Here is a 15,083-nt window from a genome sequence, read left to right as displayed (position 1 = left end):
GGCTTCGCATTGTCGCCTCCCTCTCCGCTCCGACACCGCCCCTCCAACAGTCCGCCTCTCCGCGTGGCCACGCCACAACCGCTCCTCCTCGGCCCTTCCCCGACGCCCGACAACCCCACCATCGCCCCACCTAGCGGCCCCGTCACCCCTTTCACGCCCTCGCCTGACCTCCCACCGCCACCCAGTCAGTGAGGCACCCCAACTCGACAAGCACCCGAAACCTAACGTGCACCTGATAGGTGCAGATTCGGATTTCATTTTCCACCTGTTCGGCTTTTTCGAGTCAAGCCTGGTTAGATCTCGCAGGTTTCAGGTCAGAAGTGGTTTTGCTTCACCCAGCCCCGACCTGACCCATTATCATCCCTACTTGATTGCAGTTACTGATGCCACTTAGCGTATTCCAAGTGTAGTCCAAATTTCCCACAGCGTAAACTTCTCATGCAGTCGCATGACAGTGTACAGTCGATAGAGCACGAAATGAAATGAAAACCAATTGACCTTTTCTTTTACAATGTCGCACATGAAGGTGGATAATGTTACATTACATGGGTGGGTACAAATTGTATACTCGCACAGACAGATGAATCCGACACCAATACTCAGGTTTATATTTCAAATCTTCAATGTTGAATTCTGCGTGGCCATTATGGGAGAAATGAAGCACAATCAGGGCTCCCACTTGGAACCTAAACTCTGAACCATAAGCTTTCTTCAGTCTTGAGAGTCAGTGGAGTATGTCCATCGACTGTCACCTAACAGTGGAGTATGTTATGAATTCCCTGGAAGTAAAATGAAATGGTTGGCGGGGAACAGGGTTCCTGAAAACAAGAGACATCATAAGAACGAAGAGTTCAAGAGTAATAGCAAATTCGATCAAGGTCATATTCTAAGCTATGGATCATCATTGGAATGCTACATTATACAATGTCTGGCTTTTACCTTTTCCGCCCAGCCAATACCAGAGCTTGTCAAACATGTACTATACTAAAGAAATTAATAGATAGACTGATGGATGCTTGTATGGTATCCAACTTACGGGCGTGGACCATATATCTTTATCTGTCGGATATGAGTGTCCCTCCCATTCAGGTGATTAGATAAAACCGCAATTTGGAGCATGAATGTATGAATGAATGTTTCTCTGCACAGACATGCCAAGAAAGATAGTTATGTAACAGTCTACAATACAGTCGTAAAATTAAGTAGTATAGGGTTTGAAAAGATTAATTACTTCCAGTAATTTGTTGAAATAATTTCAATTCCTGATATATTAAAATGACAAAATACACATTTCACTAGGTAAAATATTTTCATTAGAGTACCCGCAGCCAAATCATATGCCTACAAAGCACAGTAGTATTATCAGACCAAGTGTTTTGATAACTGCAGTATCAGATAAACCTGACACAGTATCTAATTATTTTCAAGGTCAACAGAAAGATCCAGATATACGAACAAGAACATTAGCACCATATTAATGAACCTTGAAATGCCTGTTTCATCCTGCACGGATGCTATCGTAACAAATTTGAGTCCTCCCACATGTCTAAAACTCTAAATGGATTATATCAGTATGGAGATTCTATAACCTAAATGCTTAAGCATGAGAGCATATGGTAATGTTGGTTATATTTGGGTTACCAGGATTGACCAAAGGCCATCTTAGAACTCACAATATACTCTTGCATTGCACATAGACAATTTTGAATACTAGCATTTAGCTTAAGTAAAAACACATACCGTGGATCAGCACCAGACAATGATATATGCACCCATCCAACTGGCTTGGCAAGCTCCACAGTTTTAATTTCCTGGAATCATGAGAAAAATTATGGTACATTATTTAGATCAAGGAAATATTGTCACTCAGTGAACTGAAAATGCAAAAGCGTTAAAAAATGGATCAGGTTTCCCTGAAAACTTCAGGTCATATCAGCCTAGCCCCTAAATATGGTAACAAATACAAAAGCAATTTATTTACAATCGAACATCAATTTCAGTTTAACATGAGATGAACCACAAAGCGAAGTAAGACAAAATGATTCTCACCCAGGCTTTTCAAAGCAGTCACCTTCACATGTTGATCTTTACATTGAGAATTCCGCAGACTAGATAATTAAAAGAAACAACCTTTCGGAAGTGATCTCACCATCAAGAACAGATACAGCTTTACTCCAGACACCAGATTTATGTGTTCTCAGACAATCAGCTCGATGCCCGACCAACCAATCAACATGTAAAATCTACCATAGGCGACAAGCTTCTGAACATTCTTGGAACAATTTCTCGTGGCGAAGAGAGTACCTTGAGATTGTGGAAGCCATCGCCGGCCCGAATGGAGATCTTGCTTGGCGTGTAGCTCTCATCGAGCTTGAAATCCACGTAGAGCACAACAAGCTGCCGCGCAACATAGAACAGATCAATCTCGAATCCGCGAATCAAACAAGCCAAAGGGAATAGCATTCTCCTACTCAAGCAAGCACCTGCAGCTGCACCTTCTTCTGGAACTGGATGTTCACCAGGTGCGGCTGCGCCCCGTCCGACCTGACCAAAATCGCCAAACCCGAATCAGCTTCTAGTACCGACTACTCCCACGAAAAAAAAATTATAATTTTCGACTGGTGGGTGACTGCCACTGACTGCCAGTAGGTGTCGAGGTTGTCGTCGCGGAGGGCCGCGACGCCGTTGCCGGCTTTGCAGGAGCTGACACTCCAGGCGGCCGTCTTCGCCATCTCCCGCATGTCCGCGTCCACCGACAGCTCCGGGCTGCCCTTCAGCCGCCCCGCGGCCGGCGCCGCCCCCGCCGCCGGGGTCACCACGGCCTCCTCCTCGCCGTCGGATTCCATCGGCGCGGTGAGAGTGGGGAAGAAGTTGGGGAAGGGTTTGGATTTTTGACGGTTTGTGCGGGGAAGCAAAGAGGGAAAGGGGAAAATAAAGCAAAGCGGACCGGCCCAACTTAGCCCGGTTTTTTCTAGGCCGGGCCCATATCCAGAAATTCCCGGTTCCTTTGCTTAAAAGAGCACTGAAAATAAACAGACCAACACAATGTGCAGAAAATTTTCAGTTGGAAATGAAATGGATCGGTTTTGTTACCAATTATTTTGGTTTTGTTCTTTCATCCTCTCCGCAAACAATGGTAACCTAGGGAAGCATCGATGAAGAAGCATGTCGCAGTGTTCATCACTCTTATCTGCCTGTCAGGAATGTTTGTTTTATGGCCACGAATTGCATACTGGCTCAGACTCGGATCCTCAGACTGTTGTTGCTTTGAGAGTTGAATGCACAGTACTACGTGTCTCGGATTAATATGGCATCTTAGGCAACCTGAAAGTCATCTAAATTACTAAAACTCATCTCACTTTCAGTATCTAATTTGCACACCTTCCTGGTTGGAGAACTTCATTTCGGGAGGTGGCCTTGCGATCAAAGTCAATCATGACACCGGTTCATATTTCCAAACAAAAGAGGATTACGTCAGGAGATCGCCTCTCTGATTCTATTTAGCGTAGTTGTTAATATGTTAGCAGTTTTTTTTATTGAGAGAGCTAAAAAAAGACGGGCAAATCAATAGTGTTGTTCCATATTTAATTGAGGATGAATTATTCATTCTTCAGTATGCGGACAATAGATCATAATCTTGACAAGGTAGAAATATAAAACTCTTACTATATATCTTCAAGCAGCTTTCTAGTCTCACGAATAACTTCCATAAGAGTGAAATATTCTATTTCGATTCGGCCCAGAGGATTTTGAACAATATGTCCAGTTGTTTGGGTGTGCGATGAGTGAACTCCCCCTTAAGATATTTGGGCATCTCAATTCATTTTTGAAAGTTGAGGAATGCGGATTGGAAAGGAATAGTGGAGAGATTTGGAAAAAAAAAGACTAAGTAGGTAAAAGGGCAAGCATCCAATAGTGGGAGGCAGAGTGGTCCTTCTAAAATTAGTCCTTAGCAGCCTACCCTTATACATGATATCTTTCTTTTGAATTTCGCAAGGGGTACTTCGGAGACTGGATTACTTTCACCCTAGGTTTTACTGGCAAAGTGACTATCAGAAAAAGAAGTATTACTTAGTGAAATGGAGTGTCCTCTGCCAACCTAAAGTGCAAGGAGACTTAGGATAAGAGATGTCAAGGTTCAAAACATCTCTCTACTCTGCAAATGGCTATTTAAATTAATAATTGAAGAAGGAGCATGGCAAGAATTATTATAGAATAAATATCTAGGTCCAAACCACTATACCAAGTCCAATGGAAACCTAGAGATTCATATTTCTAGGCCGATTTGATGGGGGAAAGCAGCATCTGTTCCGCTTTGGCACCTTTACCATCAAGGACGACTCACAAATCAAGTTTTGGGAGGATAGCTGGCTGGGTCAATCACCTTTACGAGACCAATATCCACATATGTACAATGTGGTGCGACATAAACAAAATATTGTGACCGAAGTATTACAGCCTTTCCCACCGAATGTATCTTTTAGACGAACTTTGGTAGGACCGAAGTTGATAGAGTAGAATGCTTTGCTTTCTCGCCTTATCGATATCAATTTAGCACAAAAGTGGGACAAAATCCATTAGAATTTAAACCAAAATGGAAAATTCTCAGTGAACTCTTTATAATTTACTCTTAAGTATAATAATGCACTAAACACAAATAGACGTTTGTGGAAAATAGAAGTGCCTCTAAAAATCAAAATCTTCTTATGGTATCTTTGTGCAGGGAACTTCTAACCAAAGATAATCTCATCAAAACAAAGTGGTAAGATAGTCAAAAGTGTTGCTTTTGTCACAAAAATAAAATGATTAAGCACCTCTTTTTTTATTGCTATCTTGCTCGGTCTGCATGGTTCATAATCCAGGTGGTTTCGAATCTTTACTCGTCTTGTAGTGTACCACATATGTTGGGAAATTGGTTTAGTGGTTTTAGTAAACAATTAAAAGCCAAAATATTAGTTGGGGCGGCAACGTTTTGCTGGACGTTATGGCTGTAGAAATGATACGGTCTTTAATGAGAGAAATATCTACTCTTTAATGCTTGTTATTTATACATATATGCGTTGGCTCCGTACTTCAGTGGGTGGAGTCTTGAGATATGGTGCAGGTAGTGTGCGCGCAACTAGAGCGAGCGGCCATGGCTTTTTATACCTGTCATGGATGAGATTTTAGGCTGCGGATTCAAGCTCCATCAGCTTAGTATTTTTGCATTTTCCTCTTTTCAGTTGATATTGTGTTTGCTTGTACATGTTGATATTTTTGTGAATTTGGGCTACGCGCATTCTAGCCATGCAGAGACCGAGTATAAACTCTTATTTAGTTGTATTTTCTTGATATGATGATGAGAGTTAATAAAGATTTTATAATCGAGGAAAAAAATCTAATTCGCACACTATGGGAACACTGCAAGTCTGCCACACATAGTACCCTTGCTACATGCAACACTATTCTAGGATGACTTGTATCTATAGTTATCAGCTAAACTCCATATTTTCAGACCCAATTTGCCCTTTCCGTCACTCATCGAGGTGCCAAATTGCCAAATAGAGGGGAGATGTTATTAATAAATAAGAGTGAAAAAAGGCAACAGACAAAGGGCATGTAAGAATAGCTTTTTCGCAGATAATGTGCCCTGATATGGTGATATCCTCTGTTGTTTTTATCATCTGGTATCTCGAAAAGTCGACTGGTGATATCTTATCGTCGGGGAGACATCTCGACTAACTCGGTAGATGCTTATAGCCCCCGCACATCGACAGTAGGCGCTCTGCAAAGCCAGGGCCCTGCGTGACGTGTGGCTAGCAGCTCCTCGTCTCATCTCGAAATTCTTCAAAGAAAGAAATTTCTTGGCAGGCACAACACCTACACACTTGTAAGCTAAAATAATGTTCTTGTTGTATGTTAGAGAATCTGTCATCTACTTGTATATCAACGATGTAGAGGCAAAGTTGGTGGCTAAGCCCTCAAATCCTCATAATTAAAATCATTAGGATACAATTTTGCTAAGCTCATCAAATTCTCTGCATTGAAATCATGAAATGAGTCTCTTGGATTGAAAGCGACTGAGCAAACAAGCAATTGAGAGCTAGTCTCATTGAAGTAGCTATCAGGTTCTTGAAGTATCCAGTCAAGAACATCATTAAAGCAATCCACTTCGTAGTGATGCTTATTTGTAATGCCAGTGTTTTTTCTACACTTTTTGAGATTAATATATACAACTTCTATTTCCAACTTGATAATATCATGCTTGTCACAGAAGTCAAATGCATCATCTAATACTTTTTTCCACCCATTTCTTCTAATTTCATCTAAATGGCATCTAGTTGATCTCACACATTTAATGACATTCACAATGTCTTGTTCCTTCCGTTGCAATGCTAGTGACAAGGTGTTTGTGATTGTTAATATAGTCAAGATGAGATGCAAATAAAAGACAAAGTCAAAAGATTGGAAGTACTCTAGAAGATTTGATGCTTGATCTCTATGTTTCCAATCCTTATCATCATTTTCTACAATTTCCAGCACTTTGACTATTGTAGGAAACATGTCAACTAAACTTTTGAGAGTTTTATAATGGGAACTCCAACAAGTATATCCAGATCTTTGAAGACCATTTTTTATTTGATCCTATCCCAATTTCAAGTTGCCCAAATCCTATAGCCTTACTCACATGTTCATGATTGATATCTCCAATCAAGTCACTTCTCTTAGATGATCCACCTACAACAGTCAACAAGTTAGAAATCCTAGTAAAGAAATCGCTAATACCTTTATGCTTTCTCACAACGGCCACAAGGACTAATTGACACTGGTGAGCAAAACAATGAACATAATAAGTTGTAGGACTTTCTCTCATGATCAATGATTGCAATCCATTAAACTTGCCTCTCATATTACTAGCACTATCATAGCCTTGGTCCCTAACTTGCTTTAAACTTAGCTTAAGCTATGCAAATAGAGCATCAATGGAAGACTTGAGGTAGGTAGAAGTTATTTCTCTTATATGAACAATTTCGACAAATCTCTCTTTCATAATTCCACATTTATCAACATATCTTAAAACCATAGCCATTTATTCTTTGCAAGAAATATCTCTAGACTCATCAACTAGCAAGCAAAAAACAGCATGCCTGATTTCTTCTATAATAGAACGTAGCACTTCCTTTGCAAAACATTTAACAATGTTCCTTTGGATTTCAGGAGCTACCAAAAGATTGTTAGTTGATGCATTTTTACATGTTTCCTTGCCTAAAGTAAGATTTTGCTCCGCTAAGTAATCACAAAATTCCCTAAAGTTCCTTTTTGTTGTGGGACTCATCCGATTCATCATGGCCTCGAAAAGGCAATCCTTGCTTTAACAATATATTAGCAACATCAATGGACCCATTTAGCCGAATTAAATAGGCTTTCTTACCAGCTTCACTTTGAATTTGGAATGCAACATCAATATGTTATTTTCGTTGTAACGGATCATTACATTTCATCATTGCTTTATTCTGTAGGCTACCAGCACCACCTACATGCAATTTTAACCTTTCTTTCCTACGATAACCATTCCAACCATTAACAACAAATGCTTCATATCCAGCATCCTTCTTATCTCTAAATAAGAAGCAACAAAAATAATATGCCTTATCTTTGAATTCACTGTATTCAAGCCAACTTCCAAACTCATCGAACCATTCTTGAATAAATCTTCTTAGGTTTTCTCCTATATGTGAGAATGAAAAATTGCATGCACGAGGTTGGGATGGCACATTCTCCAAATACTTTCTTCTCACCCACTCTCTTTGATTAGGATGGTAATTATCAATTAATTTTCTCAAGCCTGGATTATATTTAGAGAACCTTTATAGTACACCATGATACTAGATGGTGGAGATTATTATTGTTGTGATCCAACCGTCCATTTTAGTAGGTATTATTGTAATTATCTTGATACCCTTATGGGTAATTACGTCATTGACTGACCGGACTTCGGACCTTCACCACCCATCATCGACCGATCGACGGAGGATGGAAACTCTAATAAATGAAATGAACAGAATAAGTGAAAACTTATCCGAAGAATAAACTAATATTTCGACCTTTCCTAATTAAACATATAATTTACAAGTTTATCATGGTTTTTTTTCCAATCCTACCCTTATGATACCCATGATACTGATGGACGATAGAGTATCATTGGGCCAATCTAAACCACCGGATGAGAAAAATAGACGGTATGCACTCATTTAGATGTACTGTAAAAGTCCTCTATATTTAATATCCTCTTCCCAATTGATATCATCTAGACTTGAATTTCTTGCATTGTTGGTACTATCTAGCTCTGGTGCTTTCCATTTTTAAAATCATTCAATCGATTACCTATCAATTGCATAATAGAAAAGACATCAATCATATTCACTAGGAAAAATCAAACAACCCAATTGAATTGAAACTGCAATTTAGGAATTATCCTGGAAGAATGACAATTACCAAGTGGCTCTCTGTCCAATGGCGGAGAGATCGAGCCGGTGGCGACGGTAGGTCCACAGTAGTGTACAACAGCGTCCCGAAGCACACGCCACGATGAGGAACACCTGGCGGTGGAAGCAAGCCACGGCCGACACACTGAGGAAGACCAAGGCAGCCGAGGGATGACAGTAACGGGTGTACGTCGCGGGGAGCAGCAAGCCAGCAGCAGCCACGCTCCTAGCAGCGAGGCGCGGGTGGCGACGGCGGTATCCGACGTGGATGGCCCCTCCCAGATGGCCCTTCTCCCTCCCTCTCGTCAATTACTCTCTCTCTCACGTGTGCGAAACGAAGAGGATGGTGGCCTGGCGACTGTGGTTTCCTTGGATGAATGTCGTGGCAAGCTAGGCCACTACATTGGGCCAAGAGGGTGAGTGCAGGAGTTCGGACAATGAGGGTGTGTTAGGGGTAAAAATCTAGAGGTTAGCACTGATTTTCTATTTTTGTGTGCATGCATCCACACCCCCTCTGTTCCAAATAGCTTCACCCATGGTTCCTTGGCCGAGAGAGGAACAACATGCTACTGCACAGTAAAGGGAAGTTGGTCGATCCATCGCTGTTGCCGTTACAGAAATGATAAGGGTTCCATTTGCAGCCAAAGAATCCGCGCGCGTAACTGTATGCAGGTTGCTAGCTTGGTATATATTCCTGACCGCAGTTGTCAGAATCTGGCACCCTGGGGAGGCGCCCAAGTTGTGTGATAATTTGATTCGAGAGGGGCAACGTATCATATTCATATCATTCCCTCTCAGTGGAGTAGATGGATCTTAGAATTCCACACGCCTAGGGAGCATCACCGTATATATGTGGTCTTTGTTCTCAAGTGGTTTTCAGAGTATCTTGCAAGGTGCTCCCCAAATAATACACGAAAAAACTAATAATATCGATTAGTCGGTAATATTCTACCTTCTTCTTCATAGAGATAAAAAGAACAGTGCCATCTCCTTTCTGTAGGCTGTTTTCAGCTGAATAATGTCGGTATGCTCGGTGTGTGTTGAGCAGATAATTGCCTGGGAATGTAATTATGTTTCTGAATAAATTTATAAAGCTCTCTTTTCCTCGCAAAAGAAAATAGAGAATAATGTCGATATGCTTCACTGAAGGTATTGTTTGATAATTTACAAGAGGTTAAGATTCCTTTTCATTACCAAAGACTGGTAACTTGCATAAACTTACACAGAAACTTCCCCTCAAAAAAAATTTACACAGAACAGATGAGAAACTGTTCATAAATTATTTACACGTCTTGTTACAGAAAAACTGATTGAAACGATAACTGAGCAGGTAATACGATGCCACGAGAAAATCCATACACATAATCAACTGAAAATTAAGTCCAATTCAAACTTGATACGCCAATATAGCCCAGAGGATGAGACTATGAGAGGGTACCTAATGCCAAGCACGCAAGATCGAGATCTCTGAACATTTCTGACAGAGTACAGCATGCATGCTATTTACACAATGACGAGCTGTCGGCACCAATCCAGCGACAAGATGGAAAATGCTAATCTCCTGAGCGCACGTCATCTAGTTGTCAGCAGCTCTGTATTTTTTTTCTCCGTACGTGCAGTGCATGCATGCGCTCGCTGCCAGCATCCTCGTGCACGCCCGCGCTATATGTGTTTGTTTGCGTGCGAGGTTTCTCGTATAGCTGCATTTATATCTTGGACGAGGGGAAATAGAATGGAGGAGTTGTAATTTAGAAAAAAAAAATATTTGGTTGGTTGGATGAGTGGATGCAGATTAATTTTAAATAGAGCTGGGACTTTGGATCGTGTTTTTTGGGCCGGCCTAAGCCCAGCACGGCCCGGTCCAGCTTAAGCCCGACCCGACACGAGCACTAATGGGCTAGGCTGATCTGGCCCAATTTATAGGTTGGACTGGACCTTGATATGGGGCCCAATGGGCAGTCCGACCCGGTAAAAAAATGGGTCCGCGCCCTCACGTGCCCTCCAGTGCGGTGGAGTGTGGCGGTGCTGGTCTCATGCCAGCCCGGCCCATCGTGCATCCGTACCGGGTCTAGACCTAGCTGAAGGTGGTTTGGGACAGCCCGACCTGACCCGATTAGTTCCTCGGGCTATCCTAGCACGGCCCGGAAGGCACAAGGCTTGAAGGGGACGGGTCGGGCCGGCCCGACCCGGTCCAAGTCCCACCTCTAATTTTAAGTTTGTGTCTGATAGGCTGAATCTAAGATTGCATAAGGAGACTTGCTATCGCTGACAAGTGAGTTCAACACAGAACCGGCTGCATCCGCCAAACCTGCATCGCACCTACGGTCGAATCCCGCGTATCCCTCTCATCCTGCACGCGCTTGTGCAGTTGCACTCACGGGTGCGTGCGCTAGGTGCTCATACAGGCATCCAAAGAGTCGACTTTTGTATCGTATACGGCTCCGCCAATGCAGGCCGATGGGAGCAGCCTAACCAAACACCCTATATACCCTTCTCCCGCCAGCCAGTTTCTCTCATGCACTTACTCCTATTTGGGTTTCGGCATTTGCTAGCTAGATCTGCCTTGACTGTAAGGTGTAAACTACCCGGCGATCCAGCTACAATGGCTTCCGGCGCGTCGAAGGGCTCGTCCCGCGGGTCGGCGTGGACGCAGCGGCAGAACAAGCAGCTCGAGTGCGCGCTGGCGGTGTACGACAGGGAGACACCGGACCCGGTGGCACAACATCGCCTGCTACATGGGCGGCAGCAAGTCCGCCGAGGAGGTGCGCCGCCACTTCGAGCAGCTCGTCGAGGACGTCGCGCAGATCGAGGCCGCTGGTGTCCCCTTTCCCCGCTACAGCTCGCCGCCTAGCACCGCGCGCGGAGCCGCCAGCCTCGACGACGCCAGGTAATATCAACTTTATATCTTACGCATCAACTCGTGGTATTACCGACCACTGATGATACAGCATAGTTCCTGCTATAAGAGGGATGCATGGCAGTGATAATCCTTATTATTGGCAAGATATATGTATGTATGTATGTACACACGTTCCACAAGCTAGCTAGGATATGATTGCATTGCCGACTACCGATCATGCATCTCTGCTATCTGACACACATGCATGAGCACCATGCATGCATCTCTTACGTGTTCTGTTGGATGCAGATCCAAGTATCTGAAGTTTCAGTGATCAAGACAAATGACGGCGCGCGACATCACGTCCCGACCGAGTTCTCCGATGATGCCATGATGATACTCCGTAGTTACATGACTCGGATGATGATGTCATTATTATACGCAATGCGGCAATGGCTATATGCCTATATGTATGTATGTATGCAAGTAAATATATATGTACTCCACTCCGTAGCTATATGTCGAAGTATTAGAACTGATTGGGGTATTATTACTGTGCAATGGCGCGGCTCCAAATAAGGATGATCAAGGGGTAAAAAAAGGAGCGAAGAAGACTCGTCTTCACCTTAATCATGCTGTAAATTAATTAGCTAGCTAATACTCTCTCCGGTTGCAAATATAAGTCGTTTTAGACTTATGCACAAGGATTAAAAAAGTAGATCAAATGATCTTGTTACCCCTTATTTATTATGCATTAGAAAAGATAACTCATTTATTTGTAAGAGTGATAGCATTTATTAAACAAAAGTAAGAATGGAACAAAAGAGAAAAAAATGCATAGAAGTTTGAAAATAACTTATATTTAGAGAATATTTAAGGAGGCTAAAATAACCTACATTTACAATCAGAGAAAGTATTAGATTTCTCTTCTGCGTGTTATGGAGTTTTGCAACTGATGTTGATCGATAGATCAGTGCTAGCTGCTAAAGTGATCGTGTACTACATATTCGTTATATTACAATCAGTGTCGTGTTCTTTGATGAAATTAATGTTTAGCAGCTAATCAACGTGGTGTGCTGCCTGATCAGCTTCGCGATGTTGATGTGAGATGGGCAAATATATTTGCCCTGAACCCTAATGGAACTTCAATGCATGGGACGTAGACTATGCTCACGTTTGATCAGGCTCTAGCTCCGAGCTCTACATCATATCTTAAATTTATAAATTAAAATAAAATAGTTTAAATATCCACTTTTAATTTTAAATAAAAATAAGATATGTCTCACTCAAATATTATTGATGTACTTCAGCTCCGACTTTAAAAATTCATGAGCTAAAACTCTAACAAACATACTCTGTATATCCAATGTGCGATCCTAGGGCCACCGTATATATTTACTGCCGGGCTCGTAACTACATTATACACACATCGTTTACTTTTAGAAATCGAATGCATCTCCTAGTGAAAGATTCACTACAACTTGCCAAAGAATAGAATCTTTTCTTCAAGAAAAAGGAAGGGGAATCGAATCAGACTTACCACATCGATCGTCACATGGCCCCAAGATCGAGGCTTTCTACAACAAGTGTGAACAAGAAGTTCGGTATGCTAAATTTTCGTTTTGGCTTGGTGCGTATTCCGGTCCATGTGTCGGCATTGATCGAGGATACATAGGAGGAACTACTACATATCTTTGATTTGAAGGAGTCGGACCTGAATTTTGATTTCAGCCACTCGCTCTCTCTACCACTATCCACTAGGCAATCATCGGATCAACATGTTTGAGTTTCAAATGAGCATACATGCAATTCAGAGAATATGTCTGATAGTTTTAAACATATAAATTTCTCAAGTTTTATCCAAGGTGAACAAAAAATTACAGCCAACAGTTTATTTCATTCTATATCCTGAAACATGCAACCTCTTTTACTCTAAAATTTTATTAAAATAACGAGTCTGCTTTTGACCCTCAAACTCAAAAAAAATTTGCACAACTTTGAGTGTGTATGTAAAATCAGTATAAAAAACTGACAAGTTTTTTTTAACTTTTTTGCACTAATTTTATATACAAACCCAGATTAGGAAATTTATAAATAACCATCTATTAAGCATAACTAACTCGCACATAATTTTTTAGTTTATTAATTAGTATAAAAGAATCCAAAATATTGCACACATACTTATGAAATTAATTAGTTGGATGTCAAATTTGAAATTGAAATTCCTTCCACATGAAAAGTAACAAAAAGAGAATTTTCTAATAAATAATAAAAAGTAAAGAAGAAAAAAAGAAACATTCAAACTACTGTACACATATGCCAAAACCACCAGTGGGGTGTCAAGTAGCCAGAGCCGGTCCTAAGATTTTGATGGCTCACGACGAAACTAAAAACAGAGCTATTGAATTGAAACATCAAAAAATAATTAATATATAAATTGTAAAGATAATATTCGTTGCATTAAAAATATTTTCGATAATCACTTAAAGTATATAAAAAACAATGCCCACCTCAAACGTCATGCTTTCTAGAAATATCAAGAACGTGCTAAAAATTGAAAGAAAATACATTAAGGGTTCAAAACTAGTGCAAAGTTATAAAGACACCCAATCAACTTAAAGAAATCTTACCAATTAACACGTGGTGACGTGAAACTCCCAAGAATTTGTATCCCAAAATCCCAACCCATACCGTCAATTGATAGGTTACAACTTACTATAAAAGTGCAAATCTTAACAATTAGACATGATAATCTGATTACTACAAAAGTGCAATGATCAAGTCATCACGTGCTGACGTGCTATTGTGTTAATTGTACAGTCGATCAAGTCATTACTACAAAAGTGCATGATGCTACTTTGCTAACAGGTTGCATGTAATCTGATTACTGCCAGATCCATACTTTGCAAAAGTGCCCGATGCCCGTATTAGTATATTACCTCCTCCCTAGGACCGGCACTGGAAGTAGCCCGGTATTGTAAGTTCGTGATGAAAAACAAGCATGTTTCGAGTTATAGGTGAAACTTGAAGCTAGGAAAAGTTTAGAGTCAAAAGTTGGACTTGCTCCTCTTCTGAAACCTGAAATGTCATTACTACCTCTATTTTCATTTATTTTTTACTGTAGCAATTTTGATCTTACATTTTTTGCTATATAAAATTTACAAATACTTAAAAGTATACAGTACTAACGAAGCATACTTTAAAATTTATAAATACTTAAAAGTATACAATCCTAAGAATCTAATGATACAAAAGTTTAAGATATCTATAAACTTTTCGTAGAAAAACGCAACATTAAAATTGCTATAATAAAAAACTGATGACAAGTAAATAAAAATGGAGGTAGTATTTTAGAAAACAAGATGTCAGGTTTCAGAACTTCATATGCAGCAAGTTCGCAAGAAGAATGAAATAAGTTTAATTTACGCAGCAGATAGTATATACTCACTTGAATATATAACTTGTGAAAAGGTGTTCTCGTTACCTTCAAACGTTCCTGAATCGCCTAAAGGGAGGAACAGGTCCGAATCAGCCGCAGCACACACAGGGGGAATCGCCTTTCACTGGACCACGGAAAGCGGTTCTTGTTTTCAATGGTTTCAAAATAAATTGCTGAAATCAAAAAGTAGTATCGTGGACAGAGTGATGCACTAAAAGGTTGGAGCTAGATTTCTCGATATTATTCTCCCCCGGAAAAGCAAGATATATATGCTCATCGATATTATTACCACACCTTCTTTTTAGTGATGGAATCCAATCTTTGCATGCAACTAGCTATT

The 15,083-nt window shown here is 40.8% G+C and overlaps 1 protein-coding gene and 1 pseudogene across 1 annotated transcript; one reads left to right on the top strand and one right to left on the bottom strand.

Annotated features, from left to right (window-relative positions):
* Positions 1–478: 478 nt before the first annotated feature.
* LOC133929482 (anaphase-promoting complex subunit 10-like) lies at positions 479–2,918 on the bottom strand. Its single transcript, XM_062376248.1, has 6 exons — positions 2,641–2,918; positions 2,484–2,544; positions 2,305–2,397; positions 1,741–1,811; positions 1,037–1,141; positions 479–818 (listed from the first exon to the last, which is right to left on the bottom strand). The coding sequence occupies exons 1-6, from the start codon at positions 2,844–2,846 to the stop codon at positions 749–751; spliced, it is 606 nt and encodes a 201-aa protein (XP_062232232.1). The 5' UTR covers positions 2,847–2,918; the 3' UTR covers positions 479–748.
* Positions 2,919–11,000: 8,082 nt separating this feature from the next.
* On the top strand, positions 11,001–11,955 carry LOC133929920 (protein RADIALIS-like 3; annotated as a pseudogene).
* Positions 11,956–15,083: the final 3,128 nt, after the last annotated feature.

The sequence above is a fragment of the Phragmites australis genome, chromosome 9 (assembly GCF_958298935.1).
Source record: "Phragmites australis chromosome 9, lpPhrAust1.1, whole genome shotgun sequence".
Classification (NCBI taxonomy): domain Eukaryota; kingdom Viridiplantae; phylum Streptophyta; class Magnoliopsida; order Poales; family Poaceae; genus Phragmites; species Phragmites australis.
The sequence above is the reverse complement of the archived record's forward strand: the minus strand, read 5'-3'. Positions and strand labels throughout refer to the sequence as shown.

Excerpts from the sequence above, each read along its gene's own strand:
- LOC133929482 (XM_062376248.1), bottom strand. The coding sequence starts at position 2,846 with ATGGAATCCGACGGCGAGGAGGAGGCCGTGGTGACCCCGGCGGCGGGG. Across the intron at positions 2,545-2,640 it reads AACCTCGACACCTACTGGCA|GTCGGACGGGGCGCAGCCGC; the intron begins GTCAGTGGCAGT and ends GATTTTGGTCAG. Across the intron at positions 1,812-2,304 it reads ATGGCTTCCACAATCTCAAG|GAAATTAAAACTGTGGAGCT; the intron begins GTACTCTCTTCG and ends TCATGATTCCAG.